General features: G+C 46.3%; 1 protein-coding gene across 22 annotated transcripts in view; it reads left to right on the forward strand.

Moving 5' to 3' along the window:
- Nucleotides 1–14,133, forward strand: part of dlg1b (discs large MAGUK scaffold protein 1b) — a 106,956-nt gene extending 92,823 nt beyond the window's left edge. For 15 of the 22 annotated variants that reach the window (XM_031559509.2, XM_031559510.2, XM_031559511.2 and 12 more), the window contains 13 exons: nucleotides 990–1,146; nucleotides 1,638–1,740; nucleotides 4,470–4,584; nucleotides 5,084–5,260; nucleotides 6,060–6,126; nucleotides 8,400–8,499; nucleotides 10,007–10,048; nucleotides 11,419–11,469; nucleotides 11,631–11,732; nucleotides 12,155–12,327; nucleotides 12,705–12,814; nucleotides 13,054–13,145; nucleotides 13,413–14,133. In XM_031559509.2, the coding sequence (XP_031415369.1) occupies nucleotides 990–1,146; nucleotides 1,638–1,740; nucleotides 4,470–4,584; nucleotides 5,084–5,260; nucleotides 6,060–6,126; nucleotides 8,400–8,499; nucleotides 10,007–10,048; nucleotides 11,419–11,469; nucleotides 11,631–11,732; nucleotides 12,155–12,327; nucleotides 12,705–12,814; nucleotides 13,054–13,145; nucleotides 13,413–13,519 (1,396 nt within the window). In that variant the 3' untranslated portion in view covers nucleotides 13,520–14,133. Of the gene's footprint in view, nucleotides 1–989; nucleotides 1,147–1,637; nucleotides 1,741–4,469; nucleotides 4,585–5,083; nucleotides 5,261–6,059; nucleotides 6,127–8,399; nucleotides 8,500–8,863; nucleotides 8,898–10,006; nucleotides 10,049–11,418; nucleotides 11,470–11,630; nucleotides 11,733–12,154; nucleotides 12,328–12,704; nucleotides 12,815–13,053; nucleotides 13,146–13,412 lie in introns of all 22 variants that reach the window. The other 7 variants (XM_012826370.3, XM_031559520.2, XM_031559524.2 and 4 more) reach the window with 3 other exon arrangements.
- Nucleotides 14,134–16,704: the final 2,571 nt, after the last annotated feature.

Here is a 16,704-nt window from a genome sequence, read left to right on the forward strand (position 1 = left end):
GGTGACACTGTTTGGCTGGGTTTAGATGGCTGTGGTCTGGTTGGCTCTGGTTGATGTGGGGGTTTTGTGTGGATATTAGTACGCAGAGGGGTCACAGACTGAGTTAGACTGCCCTCTAGAGGCCACTGGTGGAAAAAAACAAACTGCAGTTTTGAAGAGGTACAAGACAAACAGCTCTCGGGGAGATCGATATGTCCTCCTGTGTCCATCCTGCACACATGCTTGTCATTCGTCCTTCAGAGAGAGAGGGCATTCTGCAGCACAGGAAGCTCACCTGTAGGAAGACGATGATGAAGATAACAGCGCAGATTACCGTTGCCAACAAAACCAGGGGCAGATAACGATCACTTTTAATAATGTAGCAAAGCCCCTTATCCAGAGTCATCTACAGGACAGAGATGTTCTCAGCGAAGGCCTGAAGCGACTCTTTTGCATGCGCTTCCCTTGAGCAGGGGGGGGGGGGGGATTCTCATGAATCATTCTGTGGTCTTTGTGAGGCTTTTTGGAGGGTAGCGGTTTTCTTCTGTGCTCCTAATCCAGTATGCTGCAGTAGAGCTAAGGGCAGCAGGTCATTCAGGAAGCGTGTGTGTGTGTGTGTGTGTGTGTGTGTGTGTGTGCCGCAGTAGAGCTAAGGGCAGCGGGTCATTCAGGGTCTGCTCTAAAGCTCTCTGGGGTGTATTTGTACTTTTGACATTTACATTACATTACATTTAGTCATTTAGCAGACGCTTTTATCCAAAGCGACTTACACATGTGTGACTTACAATGTATACACATTTTACATTTACACTGATGGCACACTGCACATCAGGAGCAATTAGGGGTTCAGTGTCTTGCTCAAGGACGCTTCGACAGGGAATCGAACTTTCTGATTACTAACCTACTTCTCTACCTCCTGTACCACTGTCGCCCCTGTTGTACTTTTGCCCTCTGCTTAACGCTGGTGCTAATACCCCCCCCCCCCCTGTCCCCATGTCAACCCTCTGCAGGGAGCCCCGTAAGGTGGTCCTGCACCGCGGCTCCACAGGGCTGGGCTTCAACATCGTGGGCGGGGAGGACGGAGAGGGCATCTTCATCTCCTTCATCCTGGCCGGAGGCCCGGCCGACCTGTGCGGAGAGCTGAGGAAAGGAGATCGCCTGGTCTCTGTGAGTGAAACCCCCCCACTCCTCTTCGCACACACACACACACACACACACACAACGCTTCCTTCCGAGTTCCATCACCGGCACTAAACATCGATAAGAGATGACTGTCCATGCTTTAAACATACCACGTCAGTCACTCACACCTCGTATCAGATGTTTCCATTCCTGCTTTGTTTTGTTTTTACAAAATTATGTTTTTTTTCTTCTACTATTGCTAATTGCATACTGTAGTAAACTTGACTTAAAATGTAAATAAAAACATTAGTTTACATTTATTTAGTTCATATCAGCTATCAGCAATTGTTGAACAGAAATAAGTCTAGAAAAAGCTTTCATTCTTGCCCACAATCCCTTGATTGAAGTATGAGGGATGAACATGTGAGCCTGTGTGTGTGTGTGTGTATGTACATGCTTGTGTGAATAGTCTAGGCCTTTGTGTGTCTGGTGTGTGTGATGTTTAAGGTGTGTGTGTGTGTCGCATGGTTCTTTAGGTGAATGGAGTGGACCTGCGTAATGCCACTCACGAGCAGGCGGCGGCAGCACTCAAGAACGCCGGGCAGACGGTCACCATCGTGGCCCACTACAGACCTGAGGGTGAGCAGGGACACACACACACACACACACACACACACACACACACACACACACACACATACACATACACACACACACACACACACACCTGCATTCACATATGGTGCCAACACCCATAGCTACTTACTAGAGAGGTACTGGACAAGCACATGACCCAGTCAAGGAAGCAGTGATATGCTGCAGGGAGGAGGGAGTACACAGAAGAGGAAGAGGTCAGAGGTCAAATAAAGAGACGGAAGGAGAGAAGAGGACTTTTTAGGCTTAGAGGATGTGAACTGGGTGTCTGGTGTGCAGGTGATCACAGACAAGTTGATCGCACACGCACACGCACACGCGCACGCCACAGTAGATTTAGCAGCACGGCAGCTCGTGTCTCTCTGCTGTCAGAAGACAAGAAGTTCCCTGTAGAAGAGCAGCTGACTGAGCAAGCAAGAGCTGACTGACATGAAACCCTATTTTGATGCTCCACTCCAACCTCCTGCTTGAAGCCGTTTCACGTCATAAGCACAACTGCAGTCTCCTTGGTCTGCCACAGCAGAGATAGGCTGTGGGTTTGCGCTGACTCCAGTTCAATCTGCCGGCTTGTGGTAGAAGTACTTTCAGACTCAGTCATTTCAAATTCAACCCTCTTTGTTTCATTTGTATTTATATAGTACACAATAGAACAATTATAGCAACATTTCATCAGAAAGAGCCTAAAGCAAGCTGAGTCCTGTATCAGTGGTTCAGAGTTCATGGGGAAGACCTGGGTGAGTGTAAAGGTCAGAGGTCAGTGCAGGCAGCAGGAATGTCCTACCCTATAAACTGTTAAAACGCCATTGTGCCAGTCTAATGGATAGATCTTTGAGAGAATCATTAGAGATAGTTCTGATTGCCTATTGGTGGGGTTTAGCTAGCATGTGCTGCTTGACCTGTTTTGTCAGTGCTCTGGCATTTTGATCAGCCTCGCTGTAGCGGTCGGTCACCCAGAGGGACCAGATGGAGAAACCCATAGAGATAGGGCAGAGGCGCCCAAAAGGTAGAAGAGCAGAGAGGGATGGAGAGCGAGAGAGCTGGAGGGGAGGGGTGAGGAGGAGGAGGAGGAGGAGGAGGGTAGGGTGAGGGCGTGTCCAGGAGTCTGCACTCACTGCAGAGTGAGTGAGTGAGTGAGTGTGTGCTGTGTGTGCTGGGCTGTGTGTGCTGGGCTCCTGCACCTTCACACTCTCTTGCTGGGGTCCTCACCATCACTGCACACTAATGTGACTCACTCCTGCTTGGGCTTACACTGACCCAGCCACCGAGTCTCTCGGGGGGGAGGACTACCCTGGTGCCTCTGTGAGTACCGTCTATAGATATGATCAAGGCCGAGAGGCAGGGTCCTGTTCAGTCAGGTGAGAACCCTTAACAGTGTTGATTACTTAAGAGGATGGTAGGGCACTGGGTGTGTTTTAATGCATTGTGGAGGCATTAGTTGTGCCGCAGAAGTTGTGGTTAAGGGATTGTAAGCTTTCTGGTAAGCTGTGGTGTCTCTCTAATGTTTTCAACTCTATGTGATCTAACTACTGTTTACTGCCATCTGTAGTCAGACATGCCGTGTGCTGTGCTATTATCACGTTGCTGGTCTCGAGGCAACATCCTCTTGTGGTCTTTTAAACATACCTCCTAACAGTAGACATTCATTTTCACTTTTTTCCACAGATCTCTGTCCTGGTAGTCATCTTAAAAGTACTGTTTTTTCTCCTTTGGCGTAGCAAGATGCTGCTTGGGTTGCTGATCTTCGTTCGCAGTGTCATAATGTCTCTTTATCTTGGCCCTCCTGAGGAATCCTACACCGTCAAGTTCTCATGTTTCTCGGGCCTGACGTCATCTTCCTTTCATGGCTGGCGTCTCTCTTCATGCTCAGAGCGCTGTAGGTGTATCAGGCTGTAGAGAGGCGGGCCCCCGGCCCCCCCCCCCCCCCCCCCCCTCCCCTCCCCCCTGCGGAGCTCTGTTCTGTGCCTCCATCAGCGGCCCCTGGACTCCCTGCTGCCTGCCTGCCTGCCTGCCTGCCTGCCTGCCTGCCTGCCTGCCTGCCTGCCTGCCGCGGCTCAGGTTGCAGCGGTGCGGTGTTCGCTCACTCTTTCCGTCGGAAAAAAAAAAGAGAGAAGAAGATCCTCCGCCAGGGCGCTCGTGGCAGACCCGCTGACCACAGGCGCCTAAAGACGAGGGGGGAGAATGATTTGCCCCCGTCTGCCTCTTGCTCCACCACGCAGCAGCAGCAGCAGCAGCAGCAGGAGCAGCAGCAGCAGCAGGAGGCCTTCTGTAGGGCTGGTGTTGGTTCAGCCAGTGGTGTTCCTGTTGTGCAGATGCGTTTGCTGCTACATGATTGAGCGTGTGTCCTCCTGTGTCCACCAGGGGCCCCTGTGGATTAAAAATGGGACTTGATCGTGTGGATTTGATCATCGAACCTCAATATGATATGAATTAGACAGTGATGAGTGCCACATTTCAACTTAATTACAAGCTTAAATTCATGAGGGATCCTCGGGAAATCCTTTCTCGTCCGAGTGGAGGTTTAGATTCCAGCTGTTTTGGTGTTTCGTCTAACTGTCACTGACACGGTCTTCCTCTGATGGGTTTCTCTGATGCTGTGTGCATACTAACACAAACTCAGGCTGTGTGACTACTTTTTAAAGTCGTGTGTGTGTGTTTTGTGTGTGTTTTGTGTGTGTTTTGTGTGTGTGTGTGTGTGTGTCTGTGTGCCGCTGCAGAGTACAGCCGCTTTGAGGCCAAGATCCACGACCTGCGGGAACAGATGATGAACAGCAGCATCAGCTCGGGCTCCGGCTCCCTACGCACCAGTCAGAAGAGATCACTCTACGTCAGGTGCAACACTTACCTTCACCACTCTTTACCCATCACTCGAACCCACACCGAAATGACTTAGTTACAAAACAAACTTCGTTACCATCACCACCCTTAGCTTTTGCTGAACATAATACACGTATGCATGCACAATACCATCCTCAGTGGGACTGATTTGAGAGCATGTACAGCGTCCAGTATGTGGACTACTTATTATCTCTCTCTTATCTCTCTTTTTTTAAGACCGTACCCTTTTGTTTTCATACATTTGAAAATGCCTTATTGCTGGATTTTTGGCTCTTTCATTCCTGTACTTCAGAACTGTACTTTTTATTCCTGTTCTTCCCTAAAGGGTCAGTCCTTTCCACCTTGTGCCGTGTTCATGTTTAGTACCCAGGGTGGTAGGATGGGGAAACTGGGTGCGCTAACCCATTGTGGTGTGTGTGTCTGTGTCTGTGTCTGTGTGTGTGTGTGTGTGTGTGTGTGTGTGTGTGTGTGTGTGTGTGTGTGTGTGTTACAGAGCTCTATTTGACTACGACAAAACCAAGGACTCTGGGCTGCCCAGCCAGGGCCTGAACTTTAAGTTCGGGGACATCCTACACGTAGTCAACGCGTCCGATGACGAGTGGTGGCAGGCGCGGCAGGTGACCCCTGACGGGGAGGTGGAGGAGCTCGGGGTCATTCCCAGCAAGAGAAGGTACTGGACTGGATGCTCACAGCACACTCAGTGCATCAAAGTGTGGCAAAGCTGTGTGCTTAGGGTACTGGACATCTGAATACAAATTTAGATAAACACCTGCGCAGATAAGGATTTTATCAGTAGCAGTAGGTTCATCTTTTAATCTAGATCTACCTAGTCCAACAAATAAAATTGCTTTTGTGCTGTCCTGTGTGAGCAGTTACCTCCAATCAGAGTTGCTCTCTGTGGAACGAAGACATTAAGTCCCGTAGTGAATCGGGTCCCTTGCGGTTTCATGGCGCTTGTTGTCATACAGGTATCTGAGACATGCTACTGCTGTTCATCCACCAGTTCCCTATCAACCGTTCAAAATATCCGCCCCCCACTCACCAACTGTTTTTTGACATGACTGGTGCAGTTCCCTCCATAAGCTAACTAGTGTGTGTGTGTGTGTGTGCCTTGTGCCTAGTGTGAGGCGTTTACTAGCTACCTTCTATAGAACCACCAAATTGCCTTAAGTCTTAAAAATAATGTCAAAGCATTAATAACTCTGGTGTTATGTTCACGTAGATGGATAAGTTAAATAGTCTGAAAGTCACATTATACACTTGCGCAGTGGTTGATTTGACATGCTGTTGCTTTGCTGTCTTTGGACGGAAATTTTTTTTCCTCGGCTCTCCAGTAGAATGACATGGCGTATATAGATGGAACTGTGTGAACTTTGTCCTGTGATAGAAGGGATTAGAGGGGGATTAAAATACCTTAATGAAGGCGAGCTCCTGGGGAAACAATGTCTGGTTCCCTCCCCTTCCTGCAGAGTGGAGAAGAAGGAGAGAGCGCGGTTAAAGACGGTCAAGTTCAACGCCAAGTCACGAGACAAAGGGGTGAGTCCTACATGGCAGTGAACCACACTATACCATGCAGTGTGGAAATAAAAAAATATACTTTCTTTCTTTGACTACTTTAAAAAAAAAAGTTAAACCATTGTGTATTTATGAAATAGTGATGAAAATTGGCAAAGGGGCTAACTTGTATTTGGGGAAACTGCCTGTTTTTTCATTCATAAATACTGTTTTGCACACAACCCAACAGCTAGTTGTCAATTAAGTGTTAATATTGTTATGCTGTCGTATGGAGTTGTGATAGAGGATGTTTCTGTTTGTAAGTTATCATGATACGGAATTAGTATATGAGAAAATCTTGATGTAGTTAGCAGACATGGGTAACAAATAGCATTTGTTTGTTGTTTGTAATTCACACACATTATTGAGCTTGCTAGATTCATGGCAATACATGCAAGTGCTCAACCAGGTTGGCACCAACCGGTTCACTGCATTAGGCCTTGGGTGCCTCCAGAAAGACTCAACAATGAGGTCTGGTGGCCTAGATCTACCCTCCTCTATAGCCATGTAGCACTTAAACACCTGTAAACATTCCCATAAAGGGTAACTGTTTAAGCAGCCTGTGTTATAATGCTCTTCACTAGCTAGGTGAACACCGGGGGGCCTTGCTAGCCAGCTAAAGGTTACCAGTAGCACCATTTACATATCCACCCAGAGAAGTCTCGCTAATCACTGCCCTCTCAGAATTATAATTAAAAAAAAAAATGACAAAACAAAAAAAACTTTAAGTTTCCTGTTGTGAGTGCTAACATCACTCTAAGCCAAGCAGCCATGAGAACTAAACTGTAAAAGAAGGAGTTTCAAAATGTCAGTGAACATCCAAACACCCCAAACACATGCTCCTTGTGCCCATGTCTGGCCAATTGTCCTTCAAGATGTCAAAGCTTACCTTTTGTAAAAAAAAAAAAAAAAAAACTATTGGTATTCCCCACTTATTCTTGCTAGCCTAGTTCACTGCAGTCAGGCCGACTTACTGCACTAATCAGTCTAATTGATGAAATGGTTCCGTCAGTCCTAACAGCATGCTTTGCTGAGTGTGTGTCGAGTTGCGACTGGCTGCGCCCATTTGGCTCACGGTTGAGTAACAGCACTTAGAAAAAGCTGAGGGGGTCGTTCCACTTCCCAGCGGCCTGCCTCCCTCCCTCCCTCCCTCCCTCCCTCCCTCCCCACACAATCTAACCTGAGACGCCACTACATGCATGACTGGAAAACGGAAGGACGGATACGCTTGCCATTGATGTCGGACTGCTCTTCTCCGCCGTCTGCCCTTCGCCTGCTCTGCTCTGCGCTGCTCTTTTTGCGGCTCCAAAAACCCTCTTCCTTCTCCCGCTCTCTATCCATCGTTCTCTCCATGACCTTTGCTATCCCTTCGATGGAGCGGGCAGCATTATGGAATACTGTGCACACTTCTGCTGTTTGCAGTGTCACGGCACATATTCCATCTGTTCCTCTGCCAGTGACTGTTAAGACAGCCACACGAAATGGGCCGTCCTGTTGTGTGGCTGCTTGGCTGATCATAGCTGTCAGTGGAACACATGCTACCCCGTATTCGGTTCCTCTAGCCCAAGCATGCTCATCTTTCCTTTCCCCCCCCCGCGTGCATGCAAGAACGTTTTCCCAGCCAACATAATGTCCCTGGTATTTTTGTTTTACATACTAAGTACTTTTTTTACATACTACATACTATCATACTTGCTCAGTCATACCACATCTCTGCTCCTCTGTATGCTCACTTACCACTGTGTCCAGGCTGTGGAATTTAACTGCCATGACCAGTTTGTTTGTTTGTTTATTTTCTCGCTATTATTTACTCACGTCACATCCTCCTTCCCCGGCAGTGTGTTTTTAATGGAAGTGCTGGAGTAGTGACCAATGCATGAAGGGCCATGAGAGCATCATATCGTAACAAGTAACAGCAGTCTTCTATACTAACATTTAATATGTTAAATATTTATAAACCATTTCACAGACACAAAGGGCTGAGCCACAGCCTAGACAGAGACTAGAACTACAACGGAGTGTTTTCCCCCCTAAAGCCAAATTCAGTTAAGCACTGCACATAGAGCTTTCTAGAAGCCAGTCCCCGCAGGGGGAGTCCTAGAGCCAGGGCCTCTAGGTGACGGGTCTTCATCTTCATTTTCTCCATGCGGTCATTAGACATCCCTTTTCCCCCCCCCTCCCCCTCCTTGTTTGTTTATTTTGCTCCCTTCCCCTCCCTCCCTCCCTCCCTCCCTCTTTCCTTTTCTCTTCTTCAGCAGTCAATCAATGACAAGCGTAAAAAGAACCTCTTTTCCCGAAAGTTCCCTTTCTACAAGAACAAGGAGGCGAGCGAGCTGGAAACCAGCGATGTGGACCGTAAGTAGATCACCCGCCCTCTGTCGCTGACCCCAACCCACCCCACCACCCCACCACCCCAACCCCCTCAGTAACAGAGACAGGGAGGCCAGACCAGCAGGGCAGGGAGTAGAGAAACAGGCCAGCGGGCATCGCCCCCCCCCCTTCCCTCCCCAAAAGCACAGAGTCAGGACCACAGTGAGTTGGTCCAGTGACGTGGCCCAGAGAGGGCACTGCCTGCTGTGTTGGAGGGGGGGGGGGGGGGGGGCGGTGGAAATGTCCTCCCCACAGCTGCTCCCCCTGTGAGAGCGGCTCCAGTTAACGTGTGTGCTCTTGTGGTTGTCTGTTCTCTCCCCGTTTTGCTTCTCTGCTGACCGCTCCACAGGAGAACCCAGACGACATGCTCTCGAGAGGCCTGAGTAAGTCTCACAGCTCCCCCCCCCCCTCCACCCCTCCGACCCCCAACCAACTACACCTGGGACTGAACCGAAGCCCCCCCTCACTCCAATCACTCCACTCCTCTCTCCCTTCACCATCTCCCTCTCTCTTCTCTTCTCTCTCTCCACTACAACAGATCAACTAGAGATCTGTCCTTTTTATATGTTAAGCTCATCTCCCTTCTGGGTACTTCTTTGTTTCATGTTTCATCATACCATCCATGAACACACACACGCACACACACACACACAGACTCACACACACACACACAGGCACTCGCACACACCTACACACATGAACACATTTGCACACCACACTCAGGGCAGATCTGTCCTTTCAATGTCTCTTGCTGACAGTTGGATGATGAAGAGCAGGGCTGCCCTCTCATCCTCTCTCTGGCGTTCTTCTTCTCTCTACTGGCCTCATGAACATCCTGGTGGAGGGTAGACTTTAGTTCGCAGGCCTTAGGCCTCAACATGGTGACCACAAGCTCCAGCCACCGCAAATATGTCATTGTGTAGCAATGGAAAGAGTTATAGCAGATTATCTAAATATGGTCACTACAATGTATTTGAATGTTTTGGTGTATTTTAATATACTATATATGGTAGTCAGGTCCATCTTGTCTCTAACCCTAAGTGCTAGATACTGACTGGTTGGTCAGTGTGTTTTTTTTTTGTTGTTGCCAAAAGCCTGGTCAGTTGATTCACTCTATTCCACTCTACATATGCTGATCGGATCTGAGTGCCACTGTCCAGAGAATAGATTGGTACATATCATCGCTTTGTGAAATGTATTCTTAATATTGAGTATGGAAATGTATGTCATATTCCAGCAAGGGATTTGAATGTTTCAGAACTGCTGTAAATGCATGGCTAGTCAGTGCTGGATAGCTGCTAGAGCAGGCCGGAGCTCAGTGAGTGTGGAGCAGAGGCCTGGTGGATGGCCCTCTGCTGGTCAGGCCTGTGTACTGCAGCACCTCATGGGTTCTCCTGACTCACTCCGATGTCCCCAGCTCATGCGCCATTGTGTCAGAGTGTCATTGTGTTTTTGGTGCTTACCATCCATCCCCCCCTTGTTGTGATTTCAGAGCATGTCACTTCTAATGCCAGCGATAGTGAAAGTAGTTACCGTAAGTCTCTCCGTCCCCCCCACCCGTTCATTTCCTCCCGTCACCCTGTGCTCTCCTCCTCTCCTCCTCTCCTCCTCTCCTCCTCTCCTCCTCTCCCCCTCCTGTTTCCTTTTCCGCTGTCCGTATGTTTGCACTAACATTTTAAGATGGCTTTCTCTCACACACACAGGAAGTGTGAATGTACCTGATGTTACAAACTAATTGCTTTGAGAGTGTGTATTTTGGTGGCTAATGACACAAAACAAACACGTGTGGAATTCTGCTGCAGTGAGGGTAGCAGTGAAGGTTCTAAGAGCCTGGGACTACACCGCTACACTGATAGAAGTCGAAAATCAATCGGGAGTGGGAGTGGGGGGGGGGGGGCACACCAAATAGCCTGCCCACGGGTTTGGTTTCCATAGCAACAGAGCTCTCTCTCCTGCACAGTCCATCCATGACAGCAGGATAGTTCTGCTAGATAATTAATATCCTGCCCGGCGCACTGGGCGACAGCTCAAAGCCACAGTCTCTCACTGTCTGAATGGGGCTCCAATCAGCTCAAATCATAATGCGTTTAATCAACGCCAGTTAAGACCATAGAATCCAGTTAATTGAACATTATAGTTACGCTGTAAATTATGCAATTATGCATTTTGCAATGCTGGACCAAAGGGCCTTCACAGAGAATTGCTGAATGTACATCAAGTCTCTCAGCCTGGTCAGCTTCTCCTCAACAAATCCCATTCTAGCACGTGGCATACATGCCAAACTAACTACTACAATAATGTTGTTAATGTCCACTTTTGGATAATTAACTGATTCATAATATGTTGTCCTCTGCATGTAAAGTTCACTAAGTTAAACAAACTGGTCTACTCTCTAGTAGTGCATGTAGGAGCACCTGATTTCTAAAGACCACCTGATCTCTGAGCACATCTCTGGCATGGTTCTGCTGTCTGCTGCTGTTTTCACATTCACACACACACACACACACACACACACACACACACACACACAAACTCATTTTCTTTCTATTACCGGTGATGCTATATGTCACTGTCCTTAATGAACCAGTTTATATGGCTTAGTAATTCTGACACACAGTAATGAGTAAGCATTGAGTTGAGCATTACAGTCTTCACAGGCATCAAACACCTCCCTTGTTGTCATAAGAAGTTAGACATGTACCCTGTTTAGGCAGCCTGAGCTATACAACAACACACATGTAGGCCACATTTTTTTTAAATGAGAAATGCCAAAATACTGGCATTTACTCTGTCCCTGAATCCTCCTCAAATTTAAAATAGTAGTTCCTGAAAAACAGTGAAACATCTGGGAATGTCCCAAAATGTTTGTTCTGCTCTAAATTGGTGTCCTGTGCTATTTTTCAGGTGGCCAGGAGGAGTACGTGCTGTCATATGAGCCCGTCAGTCAACAGGAAGGTGAGCCTCACTGAATGAATGTATGTGTGATTAGAACCCAAGTGGAACCCAAGTGGATCTTGGGTTGTGCGTGTGTCACTACTGAGAGCAGTGTGATGGTGGCACAACAATTGTGGCTGGAAGGAAAAAAGAATTGACTTGACTGAATCATGCTTTTCCAGTGAACTACACGCGTCCGGTAATTATACTGGGCCCGATGAAAGACCGCGTCAATGATGACCTGATATCAGAGTTTCCGGACAAGTTTGGCTCCTGCGTGCCCCGTGAGTACCTCCACTTACCATGAGCTCACTTCCATTCTCAACCGCTCAGAATTATACACGATATCCCACTACAGAGCTAAACTGTCTTTTGCGTCACACCCAGTCCTTTTCTTTTTCCATCCAGGTTAATCATGTTCCATTGATTGTTCTTGATGTCAGTACTTCTTAAACATGCCCGTATGTTGTATTGGATATAGCTGTTCTGAAGTTGCTATTTTGCCTTGATCTAAATATCGCTCTCATGGTTAAGGAAGGGTTTCTTTATAACGCTGTGTGTGTGTGTGTGTGTGTGTGTGTGTGTGTGTGTGTGTGTGTGTGTGTGTGTGTGTGTGTGTGTGTGTGTGTGTGTGTGTGTGTGTGTGTGTGTGTGTGTGTGTGTGTGTGTGTGTGTGTGTGTGTGTGTGTGTGTGTGTGTGTGTTAGATACAACCCGACCAAAGCGTGACTATGAGGTGGACGGCCGAGACTACCACTTCGTTATCTCCAGAGAGCAGATGGAGAAGGACATCCAGGACCACAGGTTCATCGAGGCGGGCCAGTACAACAACCACCTGTACGGCACCAGCGTGCAGTCCGTCCGAGAGGTGGCCGAGAAGGTGAGGCTCAGGGGGAGGGAGGCCTTGGAGGGTCGTTGTTGTCACCGTAGTAGACAACGCAAGTCCTTTGTTGTGAGATCAGAGAAGTGCTCTGTTACTCTGCCCTTTTGGCCCTGTGGTCAGACTGGAAATCGGAGTGTCGTCCATATAGCAGATTTGTGTCATTTTCAGTGTGAGTGTACAACAGAGGAGTGGAAACCACCCTTGATGCCTCCTATGACACACCTGGCCACAGTATCAACATACCCATCCCATTTATAGCAACATATCCTCACCATTAACACATGAGTCATGGGTGACGTATCAGTGTGGGATGCTACTGGCTGACAGAAATGAATTGATGTTTCTGTTTAATTGATCTCTCCTCCTGTCTTTAGGGCAAACACTGCATCCTAGACGTGTCAGGCAATGCTATCAAGAGACTGCAGGTGGCGCAGCTCCACCCCATCGCTATCTTCATCAAACCAAAATCAGTGGAAAACATCATGTGAGTTAAGCCCTCATGAAGCAAAAAAAAAAAATGGCTTTGTTGGTGTGTATGTTGTGCTTATGCTTGTGTGTCTTACCTCATAAATGCCATGCGATTTATCTCGAAAAAAATGACAGTGGCTGACAAGGTGTGTGCACACGTTCTGCACCAGAGCCGGTCACCTGGTTTGCTCTTTTTTTTTTTTAAATCTGTGTGTGTGTGTGTGTGTGTGTGTGTGTGTGTGTGTGCCCTGTCAGGGAGATGAATAAGCGGCTGACTGAGGAGCAGGGCAGGAAGACATTTGACCGAGCCACTAAACTGGAGCAGGAGTTCACCGAACACTTCACAGGTCAGTGCTCCCCTCCCCGCAGCTGTGCGCTTGAGTCTCCCCGCCATGCAGCCGTGTCCACACAGACTGTGAGCACAGGGACTAGAGACCAGTGAGTGCCTGCGTGAAATCACCGGACTCAACACAGAATCCTGTCCACAGAGGCCATGTTTATTTCTCCCCGTTGATAAGCCAAGATAAGGCTGAAAGATTAACGTGGTGAAGCTTAGATGTCCAAGTCATGCAAGTCTGTTTTTTTTTTTTTCCCCCTCTCTCTGTGTCTTCCAGCCATCGTCCAAGGCGACACGCTGGAGGAGATTTACGATCAGGTGAAGCAGATCATCGAGGAGCAGTCTGGGCCATACATCTGGGTACAGTCCAAGGAGAAGCTATGAGCGGGGGGCAGCGTGTCACCATCCTCTCCCGACCCCACGCTTGGATCTCCGTTTCATTTACTGATCACTTTCTTTAGGAGCTGGTCTGCGAGCAACATCTAAACATCCCTCCCCCCCTCACACACACACACACACACACACACACACACACACACACACTGGCCCTCCCCTTTTGAGGTCACCACCTTGAGCTCATCTCCAGGCCCCTCAGCCCAGGCTTCAGCCCCTGACAGTACAGTAGGTGTGTCATCAGCTGCCACGCCCCTATAATACGAGATCACTGCTACCTGTTTGTGGAGAGGAGGGGGTGAGAGGAAGTGCAGACCAGCTGCAATGAGAGGGGTTTTTTGGTTTCTTTTTCAAACGGTACAGGTTCCTTAATGTTTAAGGGCGGTCACTTTCTAAGAAGTAAATGGTCAGTTGGATTACGGAAAACACAAAAGGATGGAAAAGAAAATACCATTTAAGTTTTTTGTTTTTGTTTTTGTTTTTGTTTTGTAATTGATGGATGGAAGTCTCAGGCATTGGGTCATACAGAATAGAAGTTTGAATCTAAAACACCATACACACACACACACACACACACACACACACACACACACACACACACACACCACCCCTGCCCCCCACACACACACATTAACACTCTCACACACACACACACACACACACACACATTAACACACACACACTCACACACACACACACACACACACACACACATTAACACTCTCACACACACACACACACACACACATTAACACTCTCACACACACACCTTCAGAAAAACACAAAGCAAAACTTTGCACGTTATAGCTTTAAGAGCATGTCTGTTTGACCTTTTGATCTTTGTTGTCTGTTTTAACATTGTAATCCCATGAGTTTCAGCACATTTACCAGTTGTGTTTCTTTCTTTCTTTTTTTCCCTTCATAACACTTGTATTCACATACTCATATTTGCTCCTTATGAAGGTATCTGTATAAGGAAGCAATGATGTTTTGTTTTTCACATATTACTGTACAGTGGTAACAAATAAGTACAGTGTATGTTAGAATGTTTCTCAGTTGGTTTTTCTAAAGCTATGATCAGTGTCTTACATTACTCTAAACTTACGTCAATACTTTACGTTCAAGTTTCATTTAGGTGCATAATACATCTGCATAAGTAAGGAACTGCCATTTTTAAAAAGGATGTCCCAAGTTTCACGGGCGGATAGTGCTAGTACATTAAAATAATTTATTGTACAATGAGATTTTAACAGATATTTAGCCCTCCATAAACTGCCTATTTTGTTATAATGAAAGTCTATATTGAGATTTACGTAAGCACTACTACGATGGGAATTTATTTTCTCTACATTGTAAAACCTATAATCAAGGAAAAATAATTAAATATCTTTAAATATGAATATATTTTTTTCCTTTTACCACCTACTTCTTTTTGTCATTTACTTTCCCTCTTTTTAAATATACTAAAACAAACAGGATTTTTTTTTTTTTTTTTAAAGGTAGGAGGTTCCTGTAAGAAAGCATGTCATGGAGACTCGTGGTACAGTAACATAGTTCTGGGTAGAAAGCAGTCTCACACATAGCGCTACTCTGGCAGCTAGTTCTCCTCCTCCTCTCTGCCTCCATCTCAGCTCCTGTGAATCACCTGCGGTACAGCTAAACGTCCTTCCCGTGTGCAAGAAAGAGCAAAAGAAAGACGAGAATATTTTTTATTTTTATTTTTTCCTCCTGTCCGCACACCCACCCATCGCAAACCATCTTTATATGAGGGCGAGTGCTGGTATTGGAATGTTCTTTTTCAGAAAGGCTGTTATTTCCTGTGGTGGGAGGTGATTCTGGTTCTTCTTCATGTAAGCTGGAAATTCAAAGACTTTTTTTTTTCTTTTCTCTTCTTCCTTGAATTTTTTTTCTCTTCTTTTTGTTTTGTAAACCGTCCAGTGGAGGAAGCCCTGCCGGGTCTCCTCAGAGATGATTGTTTTCTATACTAAGACTGCCTCTTCTACCACCTCACCTCCACTTTCTAGGGACACTTTGGGACTGGAACATGTAAATAACCTACTGATCTAATTCATTCCATTGATCAAAAAGAGGAGAACGGCTAATTCAACAAATAAAAAAAAAATCTTTCTCATACAGCTCAGTTTCAGTGTGACTTCTTTCCTTCAGCTTCTCTTCCCATAATACAGTTTCTTAATAAATGAAATATGTTCTTTGTTGTTCCAATGCCCCCGAAACAGACTGTGCGACTATTTTGATTTATTTTGTTATCGATTGACCGTATTATTGTGTATACAGTTATTGGAGACATGGTCATACATTATTTCTCAACATGGTCATACATCTGTTATCATGTCAGGGCCTGACTGACAGTCAGGTCACATTCAATTCCTTCTGTAACTTGCTGACTAATGGGGAATGTATCAGAAGATTTTTCTTGCACATCATACTTTACATAATATATCAGAACTGATATGTGGACATAATGAACATTCGATGGCCTAGGATATGTATTATGTGGACAGAATTACTTTTGTCAATAAAAATGAGCAACGTGCAACACTCGATTCAGTGCATGACAATCGTCCGCCTTTGTTCTGTCCACGAAATAATGTGCACCCTACAATTTGCACCCTTCGCGGACACAAAGCATTATGGTGTTATGTGGTTTTGTAATTAATTAGCCTAATCCCTGTCTAGAATGCAAAATAAGATATGTTACACTTGGCACCCCATACATCCTTGGTGTTGATTCATGGCATTCACCTGCAGTAAGTTAAACTGGGTCAGCGCTGTCAGTGAATCTCAATCTCTTATGGACGTCACAGTGGACTCCAACTGCCACACTCAATTTAGACTATGATCTAAATGAAAACTGTGTTAAGGAACAATTTGCTGACAAAACCATGCCAGTCTGACAGCTGTGTGATTCATTCTCATTCCCTGCCATTGAAAGCTAAGCTAAGCAACATGTGCTTAATACTTGTATTTCTGTAGCTCAACAAGTAGAGCAAGGTATTAATTATCCCATGGTCCTGGTTTCAATTCCTGTTTATCACACTTAGTCAGACTAATGAGAATCATACATATTTTACCAAATGTAATGTAAGTCCATTTTGAATTTTTTTTTTTTTTACATTTATGCTGTTTTACATTACATTCATTAAGAAGATGTTTTT

This window comes from Clupea harengus, chromosome 22 (genome assembly GCF_900700415.2).
Source record: "Clupea harengus chromosome 22, Ch_v2.0.2, whole genome shotgun sequence".
In the NCBI taxonomy this organism is placed as follows: domain Eukaryota; kingdom Metazoa; phylum Chordata; class Actinopteri; order Clupeiformes; family Clupeidae; genus Clupea; species Clupea harengus.